The sequence below is a fragment of the Polyodon spathula genome, chromosome 1 (genome assembly GCF_017654505.1).
Source record: "Polyodon spathula isolate WHYD16114869_AA chromosome 1, ASM1765450v1, whole genome shotgun sequence".
In the NCBI taxonomy this organism is placed as follows: Eukaryota; Metazoa; Chordata; class Actinopteri; order Acipenseriformes; family Polyodontidae; genus Polyodon; species Polyodon spathula.
The window spans coordinates 94,244,343-94,270,021 of NC_054534.1; the positions used below are offsets into that span (position 1 = coordinate 94,244,343).

The following is a 25,679-nucleotide window of genomic DNA, read 5'->3' on the forward strand; positions in this document are numbered from 1 at the left end:
AATGGCACAGGAAATTTAGCTCCAATACATTGTAAAATGGATTCTATAGCATACCAAAAGATATTGGCCAATCGTCTGAAACCCTCTGCTACAAAACTTGGTTTAAAGCGCAACTGGATGTTCCAACACAACTACAATCCAAAGCACACATCAAAATCTACTTCAGAATGATTAAAGAATAATAAAATCAAGGTTCTGGAATGACCTAGTCAAAGTCCTGATCTAAATCCGTTAATGAGAATCTTTGGTATGAGTTGAAGGAGGCTGTGCACAAGAGAAGTCCTCGGAATTTGAATGAACTGGAACAATTTTGTATTGAAGAATGATCAAAAAATCACTAAAGAATCATGCCAAAAGCTCATTGACAAATATCCTAATCATTTAAAAGAAGTTATTATTGTTAAAGGTGTCTCAACTAGATATGAATTTCATTTTCCTTGTCAGGGTATGAATACTTTTGAATTACCATTTTTGGAGTTTTGCAAAAAAAATTGCTGAAATAAATACAGTAGACATCTGTTTCTTCTAACTTTTTCCTCATCGACAAAAGCAAAACTTTTGCTACAAAAGATTTTTCCTAAAATGCTTTGTTTTCGAGAAATTTCTGGAAATTATAAATTTCCATTGGGGTACAGTGGCTGGCGAAAGTATTGACCCCCCTTGGCATTTTTCCTATTTTGTTGCCTTACAACCTGGAATTAAAATGGATTTTTATTTGGATTTCATGTAATGGACGTACACAAAATAGTCCAAATTGGTGAAGTGAAATGAAAAAAATAACTTGTTTCAAAAAATTCTAAAAAATAAATAACGGGAAAGTGGTGCGTGTATATGTATTCACCCCCTTTGCTATTACGCCTCTAAATAAGATCTGGTGCAACCAATTACCTTCAGAAGTCACATAATTAGTTAAATAAAGTCCACCTGTGTGCAATCTAAGTGTCACATGATCTGTCACATGATCTCAGTATATATACACCTGTTCTGAAAGGCCCCAGAGTCTGCAACACCACTAAGCAAGGGGCACCACCAAGCAAGCGGCACCATGAAGACCAAGGAGCTCTCCAAACAGGTCAGGGACGAAGTTGTGGAGAAGTACAGATCAGGGTTGGGTTATAAAAAAATATTAGAAACTTTGAACATCCCACGGAGCACCATTAAAGCCATTATTAAAAAATGGAAAGAATGTGGCACCACAACAAACCTGGCAAGAGAGGGCCGCCCACCAAAACTCACGGACCAGGCAAGGAGGGCATTAATCAGAGAGGCAACAAAGAGACCAAAGATAACCCTGAAGGAGCTGCAAAGCTCCACAGCGGAGATTGGAGTATCTGTCCATAGGACCACTTTAAGCCGTACACTCCACAGAGCTTTGCTTTACGGAAGAGTGGCCAGAAAAAAGCCATTGCTTAAAGAAAAAAATAAGCAAACACGTTTGGTGTTCGCCAAAAGGCATGTGGGAGACTCCCCAAACATATGGAAGAAGGTACTCTGGTCAGATGAGACTAAAATTGAGCTTTTTGGCCATCAAGGAAAACGCTATGTCTGGCCAAACCCAACACCTCTCATCACCCCGAGAACACCATCCCCACAGTGAAGCATGGTGGTGGCAGCATCATGCTGTGAGGATGTTTTTCATCGGCAGGGACTGGGAAACTGGTCAGAATTGAAGGAATGATGGATGGCGCTAAATACAGGGAAATTCTTGAGGGAAACCTGTTTCAGTCTTCTAGAGATTTGAGACTGGGACAGAGGTTCACCTTCCAGCAGGACAATGACCCTAAGCTTACTGCTAGAGCAACACTCGAGTGGTTTAAGGGGAAACATTTAAATGTCTTGGAATGGCCTAGTCAAAGCCCAGACCTCAATCCAATTGAGAATCTGTAGTATGACTTAAAGATTGCTGTACACCAGCGGAACCCATCCAACTTGAAGGAGCTGGAGCAGTTTTGCCTTGAAGAATGGGCAAAAAGCCCAGTGGCTAGATGTGCCAAGCTTATAGATACATACCCCAAGAGACTTGCAGCTGTAATTGCTGCAAAAGGTGGCTCTACAAAGTATTGACTTTGGGGGGGTGAATACTTATGCACGCTCAAGTTTTCTGTTTTTTTGTCTTATTTCTTGTTTGTTTCACAATAAAAAATATTTTGCATCTTCAAAGTGGTAGGCATGTTGTGTAAATCAAATCATACAAACCCCCGAAAAATCAATTTTAATTCCAGGTTGTAAGACAACAAAATAGGAAAAATGCCAAGGGGGGTCAATACTTTCGCAAGCCACTGTATGTAAACTTCTGACCACAAGTGTGTGTGTGTGTGTGTGTGTGTGTGTGTGTGTGTGTGTGTGTGTGTGTGTGTGTGTATTATTGACATTCACAAGCATGGTGTATTATTGTGCTGTGTTATCTTGTGTTTTGATCACATCAGTTCATAGAATGTTCATAGTAAGTTTTACTTGAATGATGCCAGTGTGAACCCCATCCTTCTCCTCTTGTGTGTATTATTAACCGTTCTTGAAGCTTGAGCTGTCTGCCAATTTCTTTGCACTGTGGTTTCAGGCATCAAGTCCATGCTGGATGCCATTGGGTCTAACATCACCAGCTTCTCCAAGCAAAGCCCTGTTCAGGACATTCTTACAAATTTCACTCTGTACCTCAGTCAGAGCCAGTCGTTCGTGGAGGACTACTACCCTGTGATTAACCAGTATGATTTCTACAGGTGTGAACAACATTTATAATTACTTCAACAGTGAGAGCCTCTGGAGAGACTTTATACACAGGAGTATTCTATGAGTATCTCAATGAAGGTGGTGTCAAATGGAGCCTTAACCGTTTCAGTGCCACATTTGTTTTTAACCTCTGGCTATATCCATGATACAATATTTATCACATTTACGTTTGGCTTCAATTTTACAAGCCATTTCTGATATGAATGTTTTTAGGTGGATGGGCTGCATCATAGTCTGCTGCATGGTGGTTCTCATCCTTGCCTTCAACTTCCTGGGCCTACTGTGTGGCACCTGCGGGTACAACAAGCATGCCTCCCCCACCACCAGGGGCTGCATCTCCAACACTGGCGGCAAACTGCTCATGGCGTGAGTATACTTCCTGTCGTTCTTGCAACTGCTACGAGCCTGTCAAGGTTGTTTTTTTACGTTGGTTTTCACATTTAAAATGCGTCTCCTCCCATTCTCCAGAGGTGTTGGGTTCAGCTTTATGTTCTCCTGGGTGCTGATGATTATTGTAGTGATCACTTTCGTCGTGGGAGGAAATGTCGAGAAGCTGGTCTGTGAGCCTTTCGAGAACAGAGCTTTATTTAAGGTAATGTCTATGGTTGAGGTACTTAATATGTACATAGTTTAAACTAAAGTAAGTTCAGGTCAGGAACCAAATGTGAAGGATAAATGAAAAATTAGTGACCACTCGAGGAATCTTTTTTTTTAAATGTTATTATGTAGGAAAACCCAAAACTGTCATATGTTGTAGGGTAGTTTAGTGTTTATATGAATACTGCAGCCACCACAAAGTCTGGCAAATGGGGCGGGGGGAGTGGGGTGTACATCTATTATAAACTGGTTACTAAAACAAAGAAAATACAGAACTACAATTTAAGAAAGCTGGAAGAGAATTGTTAGGGTTAAGTTGTTTCCAGGTTCATTTTGTTTTTATTGGCCCCTTTGTGGCGTTTACAGTCGTTCAGAGTCAATCGAACCAAGTCTGGTTTCTTTCACTCAAGTACAGGAGCTGCTTTACTGATCTGTTTACTTTGGTTTTGCTGGCAATGCTCTGTTGTGACCTTGGTGGTCCTGGGGCTTACCAATATAAAGACACATTACATATTTTTATGGCTGTCAACTGAAACTGGAGAACAGCTTCTGAACTCTCAAGACTTAAAATACAATGTTTAAGAAGTTGCAATATAAAAAAAAGGTAAACACATTGCAAACACCATTCAAATGCAATAGAACAAAAGTAAATACATTTAAAGCTTCTTTAAGAATAAACAAAATAGAAATAATTCAGAACTAGATCATTTAAAATGTTAACATTCTTTTTTTTTGTAATATATTTCTAGATAAACCAATGTGATTTTGTATTTTGTAGATTCTGGATACTCCCTATTTGATGAATCCAAATTGGAAGAACCTCCTGCCTGGCTTCCTCTATCAGAATCCCGAAATAGACCTGACCTTTGAAAAGCTTTATAGGTAAAGTTAATTAAAGTCAAGTGATTTACTATATCCAAATTCCACATTGCTAGCCAACATTAGCATTGTACAGTTTTTTGTACTGAAACATTATACACTAACTGTCCACTTTACAGGGACATCCCTCATGCACACACCATTTTCAGTGAACCCGCTACCAATCTGCAAATGCAGACTAGCCTGGGTCTTTTGATTGCCCTGGAAGGTTAAATAAAGTCCTGTGTGTACCTGAACGTTGCTGCTAATTAAGTCCGCTCCACAGTGCTAAATGATTGTCTGCCATGACAGATGTGTACTGAACCCACTGTAGGCCCTCATTAAGCCATTAAGGGGCAACTTCAGTTTAACTGGGGGTTCTAAAAAAAAGTGGCCAGTGAGTGTATTGTGCCTCGTTTCCACTGCTGGCGCGGCTGGCTGGCCCAGCCCCCGTTCCTGAACTGTTTGCAAACCTGGCTATTGTTGGAAGTTCTTCGCCTGCTGTAGGAGATCCCAGAGGGATTGTGGGATAGTATTGTGTTCCCTTTTTTTAAAAAGCACGGACAGAAAACAACTCTACGAGCAATGGAGGCTGATGTGGAAAGGTCTTAGTCTGCTCTCACACTGATGTCTGTACAGCAGCAAGGCTCTTATACATGCTCTTGCATTTGTTTTTCATAAAAATAAACTGTGCAAACCGTGGGGTTTGTTGCTTCAAAGTGCAGGAAAACTTCCTGCTGTTAGTGGTTTAAAAACCAGCAGATAATTACTGTTGTACTATTGTCCTCCACCAGGAGGCAGCATGTCTTGCCTTGTTGTCTACAGTTGGTAATATACTAGTTATGTACTAAAACAATTTTTCTTTCACCTTTTAAAAATAAATATTTATTGCACTTGGTCATAGTTTGCTGTTCACGTTTTGTAACAAATTACTTTTTTTTTAAATTTAGTAACTGCAAAGATAATAAAGGCATCTATGCAGCACTACAGATGGATAATATTTTCAACATTAGTGAATATTTAAATGCAAGCATGGTAAGTAGAAATATCAATCCGAATAAAATATTGTCCTAACCTATAAAAGATTATTTCTTTTAGGTCTTATAGTTAATGCTAATTTTAAACAAATTACAGTAATGGGTGTGTTTTTATTTCTCACAGTCCTACATGATCAGTTCACACATGTATTTACAATATACAGTAAATATCAAGTGTAAAAGAAAAGTAAGGGGTTTATAGAAATTGTGAGGAGTGTTCCTGTCTCCTATAATTGGATACAAATTAGTATTCCCCTTGGTACCATAATGATCGTTTCCACTCGTGTGTCTTTTATTTTCAGTATACCAGGGATGTGGTTGACGTGTTTGAATTTGTAAATGTGGATCTGAGTGATATGGTCCTACTCGACGCCAATGCAAAACAGAATCTTCTGAATTTCAGTAATACAGGCATAGTGAGCATCAACTATGAGGCCTACTTAGCAGAGGTAAGCTCTTTTGCTCTTATGACTTAAATTACTCTCCCATGCAACACTGTATACGTTGCCTGGGTACCGGTTCATTAGCTAAGCCTCTTTGTTGAAATATGACACGGTACTAGACCATATCTATACAGTTCAGGACAGTTTATTGCAATGGATGCATTTTATGTTACATTGGATTTTATGAGGCAAGCATGAGAGTTTGAGACAAGGTCAAAATGCCTCACAATTCAGATGTAATTCAAAGGATGTGATTGACAACCGCCTTGGTGTTTGTGGATTGAGTGTTCTTGTTACCATTTCTTTGTACTTTTTCAGATCAATAAAGGTGTTACAAAAGTGGACCTGTTGTCATTTGCTAAAGACCTAGAAGATCAGGCAGGCAAGCTGGTAAGTTTTTAGAATAAATAAAATAAAATAAAAAATCAGGGGTGAGAGCTTTATTCATGTGGAAATTTGTATTCACCATGAATGCATACATTTCCACGCATAACCAGATTGTGTTTCTAAGAAGATGTGAAAGCAAAATGTGTGCAGTTGTAACAGCCCTTTCTAAAGCATTTTAGCTATAATTACCAAAATCTGTCCGGAAATATTCAGGTAAGGCCCACTATTTTTTATCCAGAAGATTTCAAGAACAGCCTCCCTATTCATTAAGTAAATGTGCTGCAAAGAATGAAACATGTTAATAAGCAAACAGCCCAGGGTGGGATATATAATCAGTGATGCAGTTTAAAAACATTACAGAAAAAGCACTCTTTCATACAAAAAATAATGGAACAGCTATTATTATTATTTGGAACAGCTATTAAATAAACAGCTTGGCAGAAGGGGAGTTTACCAGGGCTTACCATGCTGTGCTTGATCAGGCCCCTGACCCCTTAAGCAAAGTGAAACATCAGTGAAACTAGAAACATAAATTTCACAAGAGGATTGGGTCCCCTCTCTTGTCAATCAGAATACAGCTTGCTGAGAAAGTGTTACATGGATGGCATAGGACCCCAGCAAAGCTGCATAGGTTCAATTTATCACCGTATGAAAAATGCTGGAGATGTACTTAAACTTGAGGTTGTTTTAAAATCTAATACTACACAGTTTTGGACAAAGGCAGCGCAAACTTTGACAATCTACATATTGAGTGTGTACATCTACTGAACTTATTATGTTAAGGGTCAACTCTAGCACTGAGTGAGTTAATACATTTCCAAATATGCTGGGTAATATTGGCAATGACTACTGCTAAGTATGTGCTTTTAAAAAGTGGAAGAGTGATTCTGCACCCACAATTAAGGTATTTTAACAAGCCCCAATTAACCAGAAAGCTACATGTTCCCAGAGTACCTTCATTTGGCTCTGTTTGGGGTCCTTCTCTTCTCTGGGCATCAGATGCAGGTTATGGGTCTCAATTTTGCCCAGTGGAGGTAGGTGCAGGCAATCTCTTTTGTTGACACAGCATTCCTAGATATTCAAAGAGGAAGTTCATGTGGTTATGTATTCTCTCTTGTAGCCAAAGGGAGCGCTGGAGAATGCATTGAAAGGTCATGCAAGCAGTATTCGTTTCATTCATGGTAAACAGGTGGTGCCACTGGAGCAAGCCATGGTAAACAGTTACACTTTATTTTATTTTTTTGCGAGTCTATTTTGTTAACAAACAATGTGTATATAATATATATATATATATATATATATATATATATATATATATATCTATATATATATATATATATAAACTCACACAGACACACACATTATATATATGGGGGTGTCTCTGTCTGTACATCTGTCGATCTGTACACGTATTTTTGTGCGTATTTCAGGAGAACCGCATATCCAAATATTGTGAAACTTGGTAGTAACATTATTTAGTAACACTATTTAGTATAAGTTACTGAGAATAGCAGACTCTGGAGATAGACATGGACAGATGTACAGACAGTCACCTCTATATATCACACTTAGATCTTTGCTTGAATCTATATTTTATTCTGTACTATTCTGTAATACTCTAGGTACAGGTCATGGTCATCAACGTCATACTGATAGATCTAATTTAGAATTTACAGCCATGGCGGGGGATGTATGTTACTGACATGCCTGTTTTTTTAACTAAGTTTACTATAACTATGCTACCAACTTTTTACTTTTTTAATACATTCAGTACCAATTCCTGTCCTTTTCTGAATTCAGTTATGTTTGTGTCCATGCTTTGTATGATTGCACTGTAAGGCTGGCTTATCTTTCTTTCCAATTTTTTCTTTTACTCTCAACTTCCTTTTGTCTTATATGGCTGCCAAGAAATATTTTAAAGCAAGGGTAAGCACCTGTAATCCCTTTCACTGAATTTATTTGCCTCCTCTTTCTAACTTGTAACATAAGAGAATGTTATACCCCTCATCTAGAAATAAATAATAGTGATAAAAAGTTTTTAGAAAACACATTTTTCTATTTTATTTAAGTTTACCTAGAGGCCACTGGCCCAAACCTCAACAAATTAATGAAGGAGTTCCTTTTAAAGTACAAATGTAACCATTACCGAATGGGTATTTACCTCCCGCCATCTAGGGTATAAAGGACTGTGCACACAGACCTGGCAGGAAGGACTGTGCACACAGACCTGGCAGGGGAGACTGTTCAGATAAGTACTTGTTACTTTTTCTTGTAACAGCAGCACTGCACAGGACCAAGAGGCTGCTTCGGTTGTGGTTGCTTGCAATCTCTATCACAGCATCTTGGTGCCATTTTGGTGACAGCTTTTGCATCAGTATTATGAGGGCTGTTAGTTCATTCTAACAAGCAGGCTTCCCTCAGTCTCTTGCAAGTACTGAATGAGTGGTTTTGCCAGTAGCTTGCACAAGTGGGCATCCATGTACAGTGCTTCCCATGGTAATTGCCAACCGGTGGACCTGTACTGTACCATATCGGTACCGAGGCCACCCAACCGCTCTGTTCCCAACCTGATAGCATACTGAACTGTGACCGAGGTTACCACACCAGTACCGTATCATACCAACCCGGTGCTAAAGTCACTGAACCGGAACCGAACCGACCTGGTACCATCCTGGTTTCAACCCGGTACCGTGCGGTGCTGACCTGGCGATAAAGTCCTCGAGCCAGTACTGTCCTGGTTCTGCAGTCACTGAGCTGGCCTCGTTCCAACCCAGTACCTCACCGTACCAACCCAGTGCTTCAGTCACCGAACTATCCCTGTTCAGACCCGCTACCGACTGGTGCTAACATCCTCAGTCTGGTACCAAGGCGGTCTTGTTCGGGTCTTGAACAGCCCGTTGCTGTCTTTAAGCAGACTGAGGCAGAACCTGTACATTCTTACTGTACACTGCATTGCTACTTGCATCATGCCTGGGTTTTATCCTTGTGACACATGCAAGGCCAGCCTGCCTGTGGAGGACAAGCATGAAATATGCTCTTCCTGCCTGGGGCCAGATCATGCAAAGGAGGCACTGGTGATTTTATAGTTACTGCAAGATTTGTACACATTTATCCAAGCACATGCTGGAGACATGTCTCTTGTGCAGCTCGACAGAGCGCTCTGCGTCCCTCACTCCTGCACAGGTAGAGAGGTGGCTGCATCCTCACCCATTGGCTCTGTGAAAACAGACCATGCAGGAAGTCGTCTTCATGGTCTTCCTCATCCCCCTCTCCTTCTCCTCCCGATCGGCGGACTCGGAGCAGATGTAGAAGCTGTGGGCAGAAGTTTCCCACAGAGAAAGGGCGCTCGCAGAGTTATTGCGTGAAGGTTCGCAGGGGCCAGGAGCTCTTCCTCGCCGCCTAGGAGGAGGTGGACGAACAGGAGCTGGTGTTCCTATCTGAGGACATGGAGTCAGACAGCACATCCCTTGTGGTTAATCTCTTCCTGTCAGCAGAGCTTCTACCACTGATCAAGTGGGCCACTGCACTCTCTGACAGCCACAGGCCCTCGCTACAACAGCTGGATGAGCTCCGCCTCGAGAATAAGAACCTGTTCCGTCTGTCACAACTGAACTAAAGGTTGTAGGTAGAAATCTGACTGCACTGGTAGCTGCATACAGGCAGCTTTGGCTTTCCCAGGCATGCATGCATCCCTGGCGACCAGCCCCAGTGTGCAAACCAGCATCAAACTTCCACAACTTCCAAATAAAAAAAATATTCCAGAAATTTGTGGAAAATTATTTAAAAATAAAAACTGAAATAGCTTGGTTGGATTAGTGTCCATCCCCCTTGTAATAGCAATCCTAAATTAGCTCAGGTGTAACCAGTCGCCTTTAAAATCACACACCAAGTTAAGTGGCTTCCACCTGTGTTAAATTGTAGTGAATCACATGATTTCAGGATAAATTAAGCAGTTCCTGTAGGTTCCCTCTGCTGGTAGTGCATTTCAAAGCAATGACTCAACCATGAGCACAAAGGCGCTTTCAAAAGAACTCCGGGACATAGTTGTTTAAAGGAACAGATCAGGGAATGGGTATAAAAAAATATCAAAGGCCTTGAATATCCCTTGGAGCACGGTCAAGATGATTATTAAGAAGTGGAAGGTGTATGGCATCACCAAGACCCTGCCTAGATCAGGCCGTCCCTCCAAACTGGATGACCGAGCAAAAAGGAGACTTTTCAGAGAGGCTGCCAAGAGGCTAATGGCAACTTTGCAAGAGCTACAGGTTTTTATGACCAACATTGGTCAAAGTGTGCATGTGACAACAACATCTCAAGCAGTCCACAAATCTGGCCTGTATGGTAGGGTGGCAATTACTCAAGAAAGCCCACATTGAATCCCATTTGAAGTATGCAGAAAAACATTGATGAGATTCTATAGCCATGTGGCAAAAAGTTGTGTGGTCTGACGAAACTAAAATGGAACTTTTTGGCCTCAACAGTAAGCGCTATGTTTGGCGCAAGCCTAACATCGCACATCATCCTGAGAACACCATCCCTACTGTGAAGCATGGTGGTGGCAGCATCATGCTATGGGGATGCTTCTCTGCGTCAGGGCCTGGAAAGCTCAGCTTTGTTATATCTTTATAGGGGTTCGGGTCTTTAGGAGGTAAATACCCATTCTGTAATGGTTACATTTCTATTTCAGGGAATCGGGGTTCTGATAATAACCTAATGTATTGTGTCTTTAAATATTTGAGGTAAATAAAGAAGCTCGGCCTGCTAATTTTTTATTTATTAATTTTTTTAACAGAGCACTTTAAATCAGAGCGTCCGGCTGTTGCAGAGGACTACGTCTGATCTCCCAGTGAGTAATTTGTCAATGCAGTCCTTTTAAAACACTATTTAATCACTTGTGTTCCAGTTCGGAACATGTCCAATTAGTCAGATGAACGTATATAATAACTGAAATCATGGGTTATGTAAAAAGCAATAAACAATTAATAATAAAAAAAAACAAACATTTTATTAGAAAAATACTTAAGAATTTCAAAGATTGGAAACAGTTTTTTCTTTTAACCTGTTAACTTTCAAGGATGTTTAGCATGTTTTTAACATATTTGTTGTTGTTTTTTTTTTTAGAATAAAATTAATCATGTTATTGGTGCTCTTGATGCAGCACAACACCTCATCAGCAGCAATGGATCCTTAATTATTACCCAGGTAATTATTCTGGCATCACTGCGGTCACTGTTTCCAGAGTCCAGTCTCCATTCCATGAACTCTTACTGCATATTGTCTCCTCCTGTCATTACAGGAAACCGAAAAATACATGGAAATGATGATCGGCTACTTTAAGCAATACATAGACTGGGTCAAGAACTCTGTGAGTATTTTATTTGCTGTTGCTGTTTGGTTTAAAAAAAAAAAACAACATACACAGTATAATGTATTCTTTCTGTGCCCCTTCAAGTCAAGCACCTGTATCCAGTAATGCTCTCAATATAATTTGTCATTATCATTTACCATTCTCTAAAATACTGTTTGTTTTGAAACCACTTATATTTGATATATTGGTATTTTGCCCTTTTTAGTAAAGATAATTTTCAAATAAAATAAAAGGATTGAAATTGTGGTAAATGTTTAGTACATTGTTTGATTGTGTTCCAATTTCTTTTTTTTTTAAGATTATAATGGAAGTTGCTGCTTGCAAGCCTGTTGCCAATGTAGTAGATACGGTTGAGATTCTGACCTGCAGCTTTGTGGCAGATTCCTTGGTAAGAATACTTTCCCTTCTAAAACAAAATGAACATGTCCCATCAGCGGATCGGTTAATAACTGTCCTATTTGAAATTTCACTGTAATGACTATTCTATATGAAGCACACGATCATGCAAAGTCATCTCATTCAATTCAGTTCTAAAGATTTAGCCTCATTACCCCAACCAATCAGATGGAAGGACTTATGTTTAAGAAGGTCACCATGACCTGGTTTTGTACCTGTGTGTACTGTATTTGTGCGAAGGAATGTCTATGCCAAGTGTCATGTAATATTTAATCGCAGATTGTGGCACATGCTTGGTAAAATACCCATTATAATCAAATGTGCCCAAGACCAGCTGAAAGAGAAAACTTGATATGGATGCAACAAATCACACTCAGCAAGCTGACTCTTTTTATAACTTGTTTCATGTGTCAAATTATATAACCTTGAGTGGACTTAAAGTGCCTGACATATGTCATATGAAGATTCTTATAGTATTCTAGTTAAATACATTCCTTATATGGCTTTAGTGTGTATCAGCTGTGGAACATCTAAGTGTGTAGAAGCATGATCATAATGAACACTCATTAGATCTGCATTTTAGAGCTCTGTTGTGGTCACAGGTCAAGGGTTATTTATAATCATATACTTCTGGGTTTCTACACAATATACAACAATGACAATATACTGTATAGTACACTGCTCCAACCAATTAAGGGATATTCAGAGATGCATGTGTATATGGGCACTTGTCAGCACTTACTTCCAGTGTGCATAATCGGATCACAATAAACACAAGGAGTGGACAATTGCACCTTCCTTTCGCAACATAGACTATAATGTCTGATAATTGTATTTTGCCCTCATGTGGTACCTGATCTGGTAAATGTTTTGCATTTGAAATGAATGAATTCAGGAATTTGGGATTTGTTACACATCTCTGGAGATTTGCTCAGTAGTTTGGAGCAGAGTATAAAACATGAGGTTTACCAAATGTTTTTCTATAGCAGGTTGCTAAGTAACAGTTTCACTTTACTTTTAGAACACTTTCTGGTTTGGCCTGGGATGCTGCACAGTATTTTTGATCCCAAGTATAATCATTTCTGTGAAGCTAGCCAAATTCTTTCGCAGAATGGACTCCGAGGATGTGTATGATGAGTAAGTTATGAAGAAAACCAATTGCACCAATTTAGACCTTTTTTTTAGACTATTTATTTAAAATCCATGTTTCACACATTACACAGATTATAGTTTTGGCAGACCTGTATTTGATCTATATAAAAGCTGTTTTGATAGCTTTGATATTCATTGTGTTGGATATTAAGCAAGTTATCTTGTTGGTTATAAAAACTTTGAATTCAGCTTTTACTTCGTAATCTTACAGAGCCCAGATACCAATAAATCATTTTTTGTGTTACAAAATGTGTTGGAGGCGAGACGACAGCACCTCTTCTTCCCTTAGTGGTTTACTCCAGTCGTTTTGGATTTATCTCCATCCTTCTGTTTCTTTGTGTTATGTGAAGCCAACTTTTCTCCAGAGAAGTATTTCTTTCCTCAATTGCATCAACATGGATAAGCATTCCAGAAATCTCGTTGTGGCTCCTGACTCACCAGCAAGGAAACTATGTGAGCAGCAGATGGACAATCTAAGCTACCAAAGCATCTGCATCAACTAAGTGTAAAATCCAGTAGACCAAAGGAGTAAGAATCTGTTTCATTAGCGTTCAGTTCATCAAAACAGCTGGCCTTAAAAGTCATGCCTATCCACCTTCCTCAATGGCATCTTTTTGGGATCCAGTGGAAGGAAAAGTTTTCAGTTTGGTTAACATTTGTCTGCTTTAGCCTGAAGACATTTGACTCCCTATCTCAAGCCCAATGCTGGATTATTTTAAACAGCCACAGATTCACTTTTCGATTGCATCTTCTTACCCCAGGAAAAGCTGGACCGCCTTTGAATTCTCATTGACAAATTCCAAATCACAAAAACCTCATGATGTGAACCATATTCCTAACAACTGGAAGGGCATCTCCTTCTGCTATGAGGGTGAAATCTAGTCTCCTGACCTCCACCTCTTCTCTGACGGATCCTCAGTGGGTTTCAGGGGGTTATTTGGAAACTCCTGGTTTGCAGCTCCCTGGCCCTGCAGATCATCGATAGTGTCACAGAGCTCTTTAGTCCTGTACAAACGGTACCATATTGTTGTAGCTGCAGCCATCTGGAGTCATTCCTGATTCAAGAAATCCATAAATACATGGTAGCCAAAGTTATGGGGGTGCTCCAGGTCACTTAATAAACAATCTTCTCCATCGCCTGCCTTGGCTTGCTTTTTCAGATAATTTCCCAGTCAAAGCAATACATGTGCCTGGCCTAAATAAATTAATTGCAGACTTGATTTCAGTTTCAGAAATTCTGACACCTTACATCCATCAGCTGATAACAGCTTCCCCATTAACACGGTTCTGGTTTTCAAATCACCTCTCAGACCTCCTAACTAAAGCACACTTGCGAACCCCCTTTTTCTCCGCATTCTCTGCAACTGCAGCCCAGGCCAGCATTAATCAGCACATGCTTAAAAATGTAAAGCTTCTGCTGTGGAACTGTATGTCCAGTCCTTTGGTTCATACATCAGGAGAGCTCAATTCAAATGCCCAGTCTCAAGCTGCCAGCACCATGCCCAGGATCCCTTTTGGCTGTTGGAGGTTGTTGGTTCCGATAACCCAGCGATGGTTGAACTGTGATAGCTGTCAGAGGTCTCATCTGAGGGCGGCTCCTGTTGGTCCAAAAGATCCTATGAGCAGCACCTGGGATCACTGGCTGCATCCCATGTAGCTCTGGGAACGCAGGTCGTGTCCCATCACCTGGCCTCAGAGGACCATTCTGAACTCTGCATTCAAAACACACCTAACTATCCAGTAACAACCACTCAGTTAATTCAAAGGCTGACGGTCCCCATCACCTCCTCCATGAGCAAAAGGCCTGAATAAATACGGACGGTTTTCTATACATTTACTTTAATTTATTTTCTTTATTGGGCAACATTAGCCCATAGAGGGGGTTATTCTAAGATCTGGGGTACCAGAGGCTCATTTTCCCCGTGGGTTTCCTACCCACACTTTAGATTACCTCTGCACTGAAGACTGAAGCTCTTGCCCAGTTCCTGTCTTTGGGGGTAATGGTCCCCATCACTCATCACTTGGCACTTAAATAAAATATTGCAATGCTTTGTCATGCTGTCGTCTCACCTATTGAATTAAAGGCTTGCGAGACAACAGTCCCTTCTCTTCCCTCACTGGTTTGTCCCATAAACTTTGGACTTAGCTCCATTCTTCTGGGAAGTTTCTTTCCTCCTCCTCCTCTTCCTCCTCTTCCTCCTTTGCATCTTCTTCTCCTTTCCGGGGTCGGTATGTCCCATCACCTGGCCTTGGTTTACCTGTGACAGCTGTCAAAGGTCACGTCATACATGAGGGCAACTCCTTTCAGGCCGAGATCCCTTGAAAAAATATTCTAACACTTAATCATGCTGTCGTCTCGCTTATTGAATTGCTGTAGATAAATTGAATAAACTTTAAACTTTATTATATACATTAAGTAATTCTTTAAATACCTGTAGATAAATTGAATAAACTTTAAACTATATTATATACATTAAGTAATTCTTTAAATACCTCAGAGTTAAAGCTTTGTGAATAGAGTTCAGTTTTTAGCTGGATTTTCTCATGAGCATTAATACCCAATGCAATGACTGTCAGGCCTTTTTAAATGTATAGAATTTTTGCTAATTAAATATTGAATCTAATGAAATAGTCATTTAGCAATGCATAGTATGTCTTAAAAGTAAATAACAAATTACTACAGTGAAATAAAATTTCAAAAAAATACACAATCTACAAAGTTGGATTTTATCACAAAGCACTGTTATGGTGCTAATCTTTTTTGTTTTTTTTTTGTTTTTTTGTTTTTTTGCAGTTTTGAGGAATAGATCAATAAAAATAATAATCATTTAATCATTTTGCTTGGATTGTTTTGACCCAGCCATTGCATGGCTGGAGAAACTGCTACCCTTACCCTCTCCCTGCATTTTCTGCTGCCTTTTCCTTTTCCAGTTAGTTTCCCCTGTAGTAACTTGTCTTTCTCTCTTCTTTACAGTTCCTCTGTCTCAGGGACTTGGCATTTCACTTTGTGATAACCATTCTACTGATTCCATGTTTTTCATTCTCTATTTGTGTTTTCCACTTTTCCGGCATGTTAGGCACACTGCACTTTTAAAAAGACCGACCTTTCTTTACACTTTCACACAACACTTTACTTCAATTACTGTACATAGCTCAGAGCTTGACAACAGAGTAGCTAATAACATCAAACTAGTAATGTATGCTCTCTGGTACAGCTTATTAATATTTTGCTTCTTTGTATCTTTGTAGCATTGAGACTATACCCATGAAAACGTAAGATTTCTTTTTCTTTTTTTTTTTTTCTCATTTCATCACTAATAAAACTGCGGGGTTCAAGAAGTTTTGTACCTGTGTTGAAGGGATTTTTAACTTGCACTTCATGATTCTGTTTGACATATGTTTGGTGTTGTTGAGTTTAATTTCTTGTATCTCTTTGGAGGGTTTTTAGTTGTTTTCATGGATTAAAATCACTAGATTAAAAGCATTTTTCTTTTCAAACAGGTGAAGGCCATTTTAAAAACCTCACAAGAGCAAAATAAATAGGAATCATTATTGTAAATGAAAGAACATGTATATTAAAAGTGCATTTTTATAATGTTATGTTTAATATAGCTTATGGAAGTCATATAGATCATGACATCACTTTCCACTAGACAGGATTAATCCGTTTTTCATGTCTTGTTTTTCATGGCTCGAGACAGCTTGACAACACAAGTGGTGCATTTGTAATTGTTATTTAAATTGTTATAATGAATGTTTTGTTACAGTATGGAAATTGGTAATAATGGTTATCATAATGAACATTTACATGGTATTCCAAACCCTGTAATGACAAGGTAAAAACTACTAAAGAAACATCTAGATGCATGCTGTTGAAAGGGGTAGTCGAGTAGCTGGCAGTATATCAAAATCATTTGAATATTATTTTTTTTTCAAAGTTAGTGCATGCAGAAAGAAATTTTATCTGAAAAAAACCAAATATCTAGAACTCTGCTTTGATGCTAATTAGACTGTGTCTTGGGTTTTAAGGGTTCTTAACCCACTATACAGTATAGGCATGCTTTGCATGGGATGTGTGCAGTGCTACTAATACAAAAGTATTTGTGTCCAAACGTTTGTCTGTTTCTTTTACAGTAGTACTGAATTCAACTAACAACTGCTGTGCAAAAAGCTCATGTGTTAAAATATTAAAATAATAACATACAGTTGTAACTAAATCTATATATGCTGGCCTTGATTTTTATATATACATTATAATTTCAGTATTTTATTGTTCTTTGTTTGCCCATTATGGCAACAGAAGAGAGATACATTGTGTTTTGAGTTTTTTTGCACAATTGCGATTTTTTTTAATGCATGCATTTCTGATTGAACGTTCCATCAAGGTATGAATTGATCATGTGTATACTCTTAACGGCATGATTTTAATGCTATTGCAGCATAATGTGCTTCATACTAATTCTCAACAGCAGTGGAATATGTATTGATGCAAATCCTCTGCAAAGCCACTTGGTTGTTTTATAACAGCTTTTACATACAGCATTAAATAAATCCATTTAGCTTGCTTCATGGTTTCAGCTGCTTTTGTCAAATTTAGGCTGGTTTTACACTATCAAACCCTTAAAAACATGTAATAAAGAACTGGGTGTCTATAAATAACGCAAGACAGCTTAAAATATTTATTGTCACATTCACAGTTTATTCAGAGAAATATAAACTTTTGAGATACACTATGAGGGAGCCCTTGCCATGGGCAGACCTCCGACTGCCCTTAGCCACCCTGTAGTACACTGAAAAGGAAAACATTGAAATCCAGAGTAATATGTGCATTGTATACAATAATAGTGCCTGGTGGACATTGCAGTTCCATGAAATGAGTTCTTTCAAGACATAGCCAGTGTTCCATTCAGCTCACTGCTGCATGAGTGGTGCATTTAATTGGTGCATTAATGATACGCATCTTTTATGCAGAATTACACAGCATAACCTATATAATAACTGTAGCATGAATGTAGTGGATTTCATGGCTACAGCAGAAAGGAATTATCATATACTAGGTAAAATGGCCATGGCACTGTCATATGAGATATATGCTGTAGTATGTAAGTTAAAAATTAAGCACATCAATAATAGGAATAATCGTGTTTTTGTTTTTGTAATTCTCCTTTTGTTGAAAATGTTGAAACCTAAGTAACATTCCCTGGAATTGTTTTCACATCAATAGCATCCCTTCCTATGACTCTATGACTAGATTCCCCCGAGCTTCTGCTCCCCCAAGGCAAGATGGGTGGGGCGACTAGCCCAGGGTTTTCTGATCCAGCCAAGGTACTTCATAAACCACATATTCATCCATGTTTATTCTGTCAGCGTCTTTATTCCATAAATACTTGTAGTCAGGGCAACATAGTTTTTTTGTTGTTTGTTTTTCATTCACCTCCATCAAGCATGCTGTTTGTAACACACTGTGACAAGTATATGTCCTTCTGTTTTCCTATCCAGACCTGTTGCTCATCGTGTTGTTACATTATTGTTGTATTGGCATATTGCTGAACTTTCATTGACATTTCCAGAGGTTCATTCACAAGTCACTGGTAGACTTTTTTTGTTTTTATCATTTAAACTCTGTCACAGGCAAATAAATGTTTCCTTTTGTAAGAGTAGACTATGGTTTTAGCCACAGTACAAATGCAAATTACAGGCTATGTAAAATGTAATGTGGAAATACCAACACTGTGTACACATGTATTTTTGTATGGTACCAGAGATAGTGTTTACATTACATTATTCAAACAAACTATACCACAATTGCTTTAAACGCCACATAGGTAATAATAATAATAATAATAATAATAATAATAATAATAATAATAATATGCATGGCATGGCTGAATAGTGAGGTTATGTCATACATACCATTTCAGTCATATATTGGAGCAGGTAGAGGTAATCATAAGCACAACTTTTGTAACCATTCTCAGTTTTGCAGTCGCATAAAGCATTGTCTTTTAAGAGTTTTTACGGTTTTTCTTGGGCTTTCTTTCTCACTACTATAAACATTTTACACACAGTTTAACAGAATCTAAGCAGGGTTTATTTTACCTTTCAAAATATACACACTTGTGCTTAAGCCTGAGACATAATTACAAAATCATATTCCTTTCCCAGTTACATTATCCATTGTTTCCTCTGTTTTGCTGTTACCTTGCTCTAAGTCTGTTGTGTTTTTACAAACTCAAAAACAGAGTATTTTTCTAAAGCTTGTAAGCCTTTGTGACCTGGAGCTATCTGTATATGGAGCATACTGTGCTATTCATTTCATGAGTACTAGCTCTTTACATTTTGAGTATTTTCATTTAAGACGTTTTGAAAGTAGATAAAACTACCAAGATTCCTAAAAAAAGCAAAACACAAAATAAATTTAAACTAACACACATATATTGTAAAATGCCATGTCCTTAAGGTTCTCTTGTAATTTTCAAGTAACATGTGGCCTGTAATGTCTTTATTATTACCACACTAGTTTTTTTTTTTTTTTAAGTGAATTTTTTTTTATTAAAAAAAAGATTAATTATTTTAAATATGACACTGTTTTTGTCTAAAATTGCAACTACTAACTTCTGTGTACTACACTAACAATTTCAATGATTTTCTCTAGTCTGGAAAATTGGTAGAAGACACTGAAACTTTCCCAAAGGGTAAGTAGTAACAACCCAGGACTTTCGGTCATAAATAGAGTGTAACTGCATTTCAAGGTTTACAAAAGAATAAAACAGAAAATGCAGAAGAGTGAAGTAAACGGACACTGTGGAAAATCAGTATTGGTTTAAAACAAAAAGATACTGGGACACTGTAGGTTTTTAGATATTTTTAATTTTATTTTAATGTCTTATTTTTTATTCTAGGAAATCAAGCTCCCATTTGATTGACAGAATGCCATCAGTATGTGCGATTAGAAAGGAATCTGTCACCTAGGCAGATGTTTCAGACTTTCCGTTGTTCTTCAATACCACTATCCCTAACTTCCTGACTAAAATCAACGAGGAATGAAAATGTGTAATATTGATTAGGCCCACACACACACAAACACACACCATACCTGTATAAATCAAATCACAAATGTATGTTTACACTGTAGAAATGTGTGATAACAGTTAAAGGAGAATCATGTCACACTTCACACTAGATTATGTAAAAACTAAATCTTTAGCAGTGCTATCCTACATCACAGCTTGCCACAGTTATTTTGCATGTTATGTAGTTGATCAATTTACTTTTGTTATTTGAAACTATAAATCTGTACGTATATGTAAGTGTACATGTACAAAAAAAAAAGAAAACTGCAGGTATTTTGAAAATTGTATATATTTATGCCAAGGTAGTTCCTTTTGTACATGTCTTGTTTAGGTTTGTTATTTCAGTTATGCGCTCGAATTATGAAGTATCTAGGTCTAGTATAGTGGCAGCAGTTGAATACTTGCAGTGCTGTGGTGTGAAATAGCATCTCAGGTTTTAGTATCCTTTCAACCGCACAAAGTTAGTATACTGGTCTCCGTTAATCCTCAGCCTCTGTTCCAAATGGTACAAATTGTCATGTGGGCTCCTGTCTGCTGGACTCAGACCAACACAACTCATTACACGTGTTACAGGTTCCCCACAAGCACCAGGTCGGTTTGAACAGAAGCCTTTAGGAAAGATATATTTAGGCCTAGCTGGCCATAATAAAGAGGTCTTTTTTTCTTCGTGGTGGTGCTTCAGTAGGTATTTTTTATAAAAAATATAAACAAAGTACACTAGTTTGAAGCAATTTTTTGTGGTAGATCTCGGGTTTTTCTTCCTCCTTTACTCGGCTCTTTAGAGTCTGTACAGTGAAATAACAAAATAGTTGAACAAAGTTATAACATTGATTGCATTAGCAAGTTTTACTCAAGGTACAGATTTAGTTCCACTTGCAATATCATGCTGTGACAGCTAACTGCATTTGTAGTGAGTTCACAGAAAAAGAGATGGCAGCTTAGCTCATTCAGGTGTTTTCTGTGTTTTTTTTTTTATATATTTTTTTTAACATTTTAGGTCAAATATAAAAAGTCATTTAAATGAAAGTAGAGACAGTTTATGGATGAGTATGGTTCAGTTTTGATCAGTGTCTTACATATTTTTTCCATGTTTCTATATGTTGTTAAATAAAAGGCAAAGTCGGTCACTTTAACACCTGTAACATCTGCCATAAACTGTTCCCTATGAGTGCTAAACACAAACTTAAATCTACGTGTCTAGGTGCTTGCAATCTGCCCATGTTTCGAGTTGCACAATTTGTGAAATAGCTTTTTATAACAGTGGGAATTAAGATGGCGACCACAGGAAGTACAGTATATACCACTGGTGAACTGAAGTGTAAAAATGTTAATAACGATTTCAACCCAGTGAGTTGTTTTGTGGTATTTAATGCTACTTTTTTCACAATAATTGTAAGTACAATGCGCAGATACAGTAGAAGTTAGACAAAGTAAGCGGGTTTTTTTTTTGTTTTTTTGTTTTTTTAAGTAAAAGAAAATTTGTATACAATGTTCACTGTAGTAGATTTACAAGGGGTTTCTATTTTTAACATGTACCCATTCAATAAAAAAAAGGTATTGTTAAATATGTAATGCTTTGTGTCCAATTTCCTTTTTTGTCCTCTTTATCAAAGGGCAACACAGCAGTCGTTGCTTCATTAAGAAAATACTGACCTGGGTCGACTTTCTCAGTATCAAAATTGCTTTTATTATTTTTCAATTTGAACTGTCATATCTTGTTACATTGGACATTCAGGATTAAACATATCAAACCAGGTAATCACTAGTGATGTAAATACTGGGGAGTCTAAATTCAAATTGTTTCATATTGATCAGCTGTGAATAAGGGGAAAAAATTGAATTATTTTAACTTGCATTTGTAGCAGCTGAAGTGCTCTGCTGATATAAGACATATAGTTTATGAGAGGAATCATTTTTTTTAGCTCTTGAACAGAACAAGTTCAGCTACAGCACCATATGTTTAAATACCCCTCACTATTCTGCTGTGTCTATTGTGCAATGTGGGGAGAAGTGTATTATATGAAGACCAAGGAATTAAAACGAGCAGACATGGATGGCTGAGTATTGAATAAAAAGGATTCCTATATTGAATGTCAAGGCTTGGCCACTCTTCTTGGCATTACTCCAAGAAATGTTGCTTTTTTATTATTATTTTTTTATTACTCCCAACAGAATAAATCTGACAGGATATTTACATAAAATAAACTGGGTCCTTAACAAGAGACTTGTCAACAGTTTAATTGTGAGAAAAAACTCCTATCTCCATAAGCTCCATACTTCAGCTTTCACAGCTCTATGTGATGTCCCTTAGCATTGCATGTGCTCCTACCTCATTGGCCTATTCCAAGGTTCAAAACACAGGTGAGATGTATTTAGAATTCTAGTGGAAATATGAACAGTTCACAATAGCCTGGGTGAGGGATGGAGGTCCTTAACATATTGACGTTAGTGATATTTCACCCATAACTAAAACCCATCATAAAATGAAGCTGAAATTAAATACAGTACATGTTTTCTGCAGATCTGACACCTTTTATTTGACCAGATATCAGTCCAGGCCAATAATGTACCTTATTTGTGAACAAGGGTACCTATTACATTATATAAGAAAGAAAAAACTTTGAAGAAGTCAGGTACAGCTATGGCCAAAGGTTTTGCATCACTCTACAGAATTAACTAATGTTGCTTGATAACGTTGAATGAAACCTGCTCAATAATGTTATGTTAACAAACTGAATTACATGCATAGTGTTTTGCAGTTTTCCACGTCAAATTTGCAGTTTTACACTATAAAACCATTTGATCTGTGAAACTTTATCTACTATGAGGATATTCTGGTTTCGGACTTGCGATATAATTGTGTAGTTTATTTGATGTTGCTAGATATATATGATGTTAAATAAAATATCTAAAATTTAGTTTGCATAATTTCCACCAGAGGAAATACATCTATACATGTAATGTGAAAAACAAAAAAACAATGTACATAAATCTGTGTTAGTTCGGAGCTAGACACAAGTCACAGTCACATAAAAACTGACATTTACTGGGAACTGAGAGATTGTGTTTTGTGTTTTCTGTTTCAGGTCAAGAAGTCTTCTGTCTCTGTTTTACTTCAGACTCTGTTTTACCTTTATTGAGGATGGGATCACTGTGCACACAGTCCACTTTATAGGATCCACTTGCATAATTACAATAAAAAGTATACATATATATATATATATATATATATATATATATATATATATATATAACTATATATATATATAATCAAAAAAACATTGGAGGTATTTATAGGTGTTTGACGGCATGACAACTACTTGTTATTGTTTATATTCAAATCCATGATTTATTCTTACATGATGTAATGGTGTTCTATATATTGTGACATAATTTTTACTTATATCTTTAAATCTATATTAATTCTAATTAACATTATTTTATATAAACTTATATTTATATTATCATGCAATGCTGGCTCTGAGGATCAGTCTTGATATGGTCTCCCCAGCGCATCAGCATACACCACTTTTAAATTAAATTTTGTCTATTTAATTATTTTTAACTTTTATATATTTATTGGAATTAATTAGTTCATTATTTTCTGTTGAGTCCCGCTGGCATAATTGTGTTCAGTCTATTTATCCATTTACTTTCTTTTATTCTTCTATATGTCACACTGTCTAATTTTAGCTGTTCTAATACTACAAACTTTACATCATTTATGTCATGTCCTTGACTGGTGAAGTGCTGTACTATTGGTTCATTCATTTTTTTTATTTCTAATTAATGAAAGGTGGTTCTGTTCCAGTCTCTCCAACATATTTTATTTCATTACATTTTTCACAGGCTATTCCATAAACAACATTGCTATTTTGCAGTAGATATTAGTTTTTAGTGGATATGTGGTGTTCTTATGTTTAATTATATTTTTACTTTTGTCCATGTATTTACAAACTTTACATGTACTAATGCAAGTATTTGTAGAACTTATTCTGTCAATTATTCTTTTATGCTTACTGTGAACTAGAATATCACCTAAATTATATTGTGAGCAGGGAGAGGGTTAATTCCTCCCTGCTGAAGAAAAAAAACAACATGCAAAATTTAAAAAAATGTTTTGTTAATGGTTTTATTAGTAATTATCCCCTGCACCACCACGTGTGACAGGATGACGAGTGGTGATGTCAGGCCAGGTGCAGGGGATAATTACTAATACAACAATTAAACAAATGTCCATCCATTTGCACATTTTTTTTTTCTTCAGCAGGGAGGAATTAACCCTCTCCCTGCTCACTATATATATATATATATATATATATATATATATATATATATATATACACACACACACACACACACACACACACACACACACCATACAGACCAGCAATGGTAATAACTTACTCTCAATAAAGTCTGCTTTTCTTTTTGTAATTTGTGGTGTGTTCCATTACGCAAGCGTACTTACAAAGATGGGAGCAACACATTCAGTGTCATAAAAAAGTATATCTGTAGCATTTAAAAGCTTAAGCAATTGGGTGGCAGAACTGTCAGTGTCACCCTGACTTTGATCTTGACTCCGTCAAGAAGTAAAGCTAAACTAATGCCACAAATGGATGAGCAGTTTTTTAAGATTTACCTAAAAATTTAATATGCTTCTCCCTTCAGACAGGTCCGTTCTGATATTGGATAGGTGTACCCCTTAAGTTTTAGTACTCGCTTTGGTACAATTAAGTACCTCTTTAATAATAAATAAGAATGCTCCAAGCACCAAACTCTCAATAACAATAACAGCCTGTCAGTAACCCCCGTCGTACAGTTGGACTTTGCTATGTGACATGAGCCTTTAAAGATATAGCACCTACCCTGCACAATTAGTCTAGTACCTTTACTGTCCACTGGGTTGAGCTATGGCTTAATAAATAACATTTTAAAAATGAGCCTCAGTTCTGAAGAATTAACTATTAATACCTTATTTTAAATATTACAGTAATATAAAGTTTACCACTGAAAAAAAAAGAAAATGCATTATTGATATAAAATTGCACATCTGGGAAAATATGTGTACTATGTATTAATTTTGAATTACTTAAAGCATTTTTTAATTTTTTTTTTAATTACAACCCTCTCCAAATCAGATTGGTTAGAAGTGGTGAATGTTTTGAGCTTGTGAATGTGGATAAACAGAGAGGCAAATCCTCCATGAAGATCCACGCTTCCATGAATATTTATAGATAAACCCTAACCCTAACCTTAAGTCAAACCTTTAACTCAGTTCTATCACTATCAGTTTATTGACTATCAAATTCAAAATGTGGATCATTTACCAGATCTCACACATACATGGTCATTTGTTATGAGCTAAAACTTAGCATAGATGGAGGTTAATAATAATACTAATACTACTACTACTACTACTAATAATAATAATAATAATAATAATAATAATAATAATAAATAATAATAATAATAATACAATAATAATAATAATAGGGTATTGATTTAACATCTCATCTGCAGGATGGAGCACAAGGAGGTTAAGTGACTTACTCAGGGTCACACAGTGAGTCAGTCAGTGGCAGTGGTGGGATTTGAACTGGTGATCTTCTGGTTATAGGCCCTGGACTTTAACCACTGG

General features: G+C 37.2%; 1 protein-coding gene across 18 annotated transcripts in view; it reads left to right on the forward strand.

Annotated features, from left to right (window-relative positions):
- Positions 1-21,610, forward strand: part of LOC121324481 (prominin-1-A-like) — an 85,909-nt gene extending 64,299 nt beyond the window's left edge. For 4 of the 18 annotated variants that reach the window (XM_041266431.1, XM_041266422.1, XM_041266441.1 and 1 more), the window contains 19 exons: positions 2,558-2,717; positions 2,941-3,093; positions 3,196-3,319; positions 4,103-4,206; positions 5,133-5,217; positions 5,522-5,668; positions 5,981-6,052; positions 7,170-7,262; positions 7,958-7,975; positions 10,842-10,895; positions 11,171-11,251; positions 11,346-11,414; positions 11,716-11,805; positions 12,835-12,950; positions 16,215-16,238; positions 16,733-16,801; positions 18,190-18,290; positions 19,621-19,660; positions 19,868-21,610. In XM_041266431.1, coding sequence (XP_041122365.1) covers positions 2,558-2,717; positions 2,941-3,093; positions 3,196-3,319; positions 4,103-4,206; positions 5,133-5,217; positions 5,522-5,668; positions 5,981-6,052; positions 7,170-7,262; positions 7,958-7,975; positions 10,842-10,895; positions 11,171-11,251; positions 11,346-11,414; positions 11,716-11,805; positions 12,835-12,950; positions 16,215-16,238; positions 16,733-16,801; positions 18,190-18,265 — 1,535 coding nt within the window. In that variant the 3' untranslated portion in view covers positions 18,266-18,290; positions 19,621-19,660; positions 19,868-21,610. Of the gene's footprint in view, positions 1-2,557; positions 2,718-2,940; positions 3,094-3,195; positions 3,320-4,102; positions 4,207-5,132; positions 5,218-5,521; positions 5,669-5,980; positions 6,053-7,169; positions 7,263-7,957; positions 7,976-10,841; positions 10,896-11,170; positions 11,252-11,345; positions 11,415-11,715; positions 11,806-12,834; positions 12,951-15,759; positions 16,239-16,732; positions 16,802-18,189; positions 18,291-19,620; positions 19,661-19,867 lie in introns of those variants that run through there. The other 14 variants (XM_041266451.1, XM_041266470.1, XM_041266503.1 and 11 more) reach the window with 9 other exon arrangements.
- Positions 21,611-25,679: the final 4,069 nt, after the last annotated feature.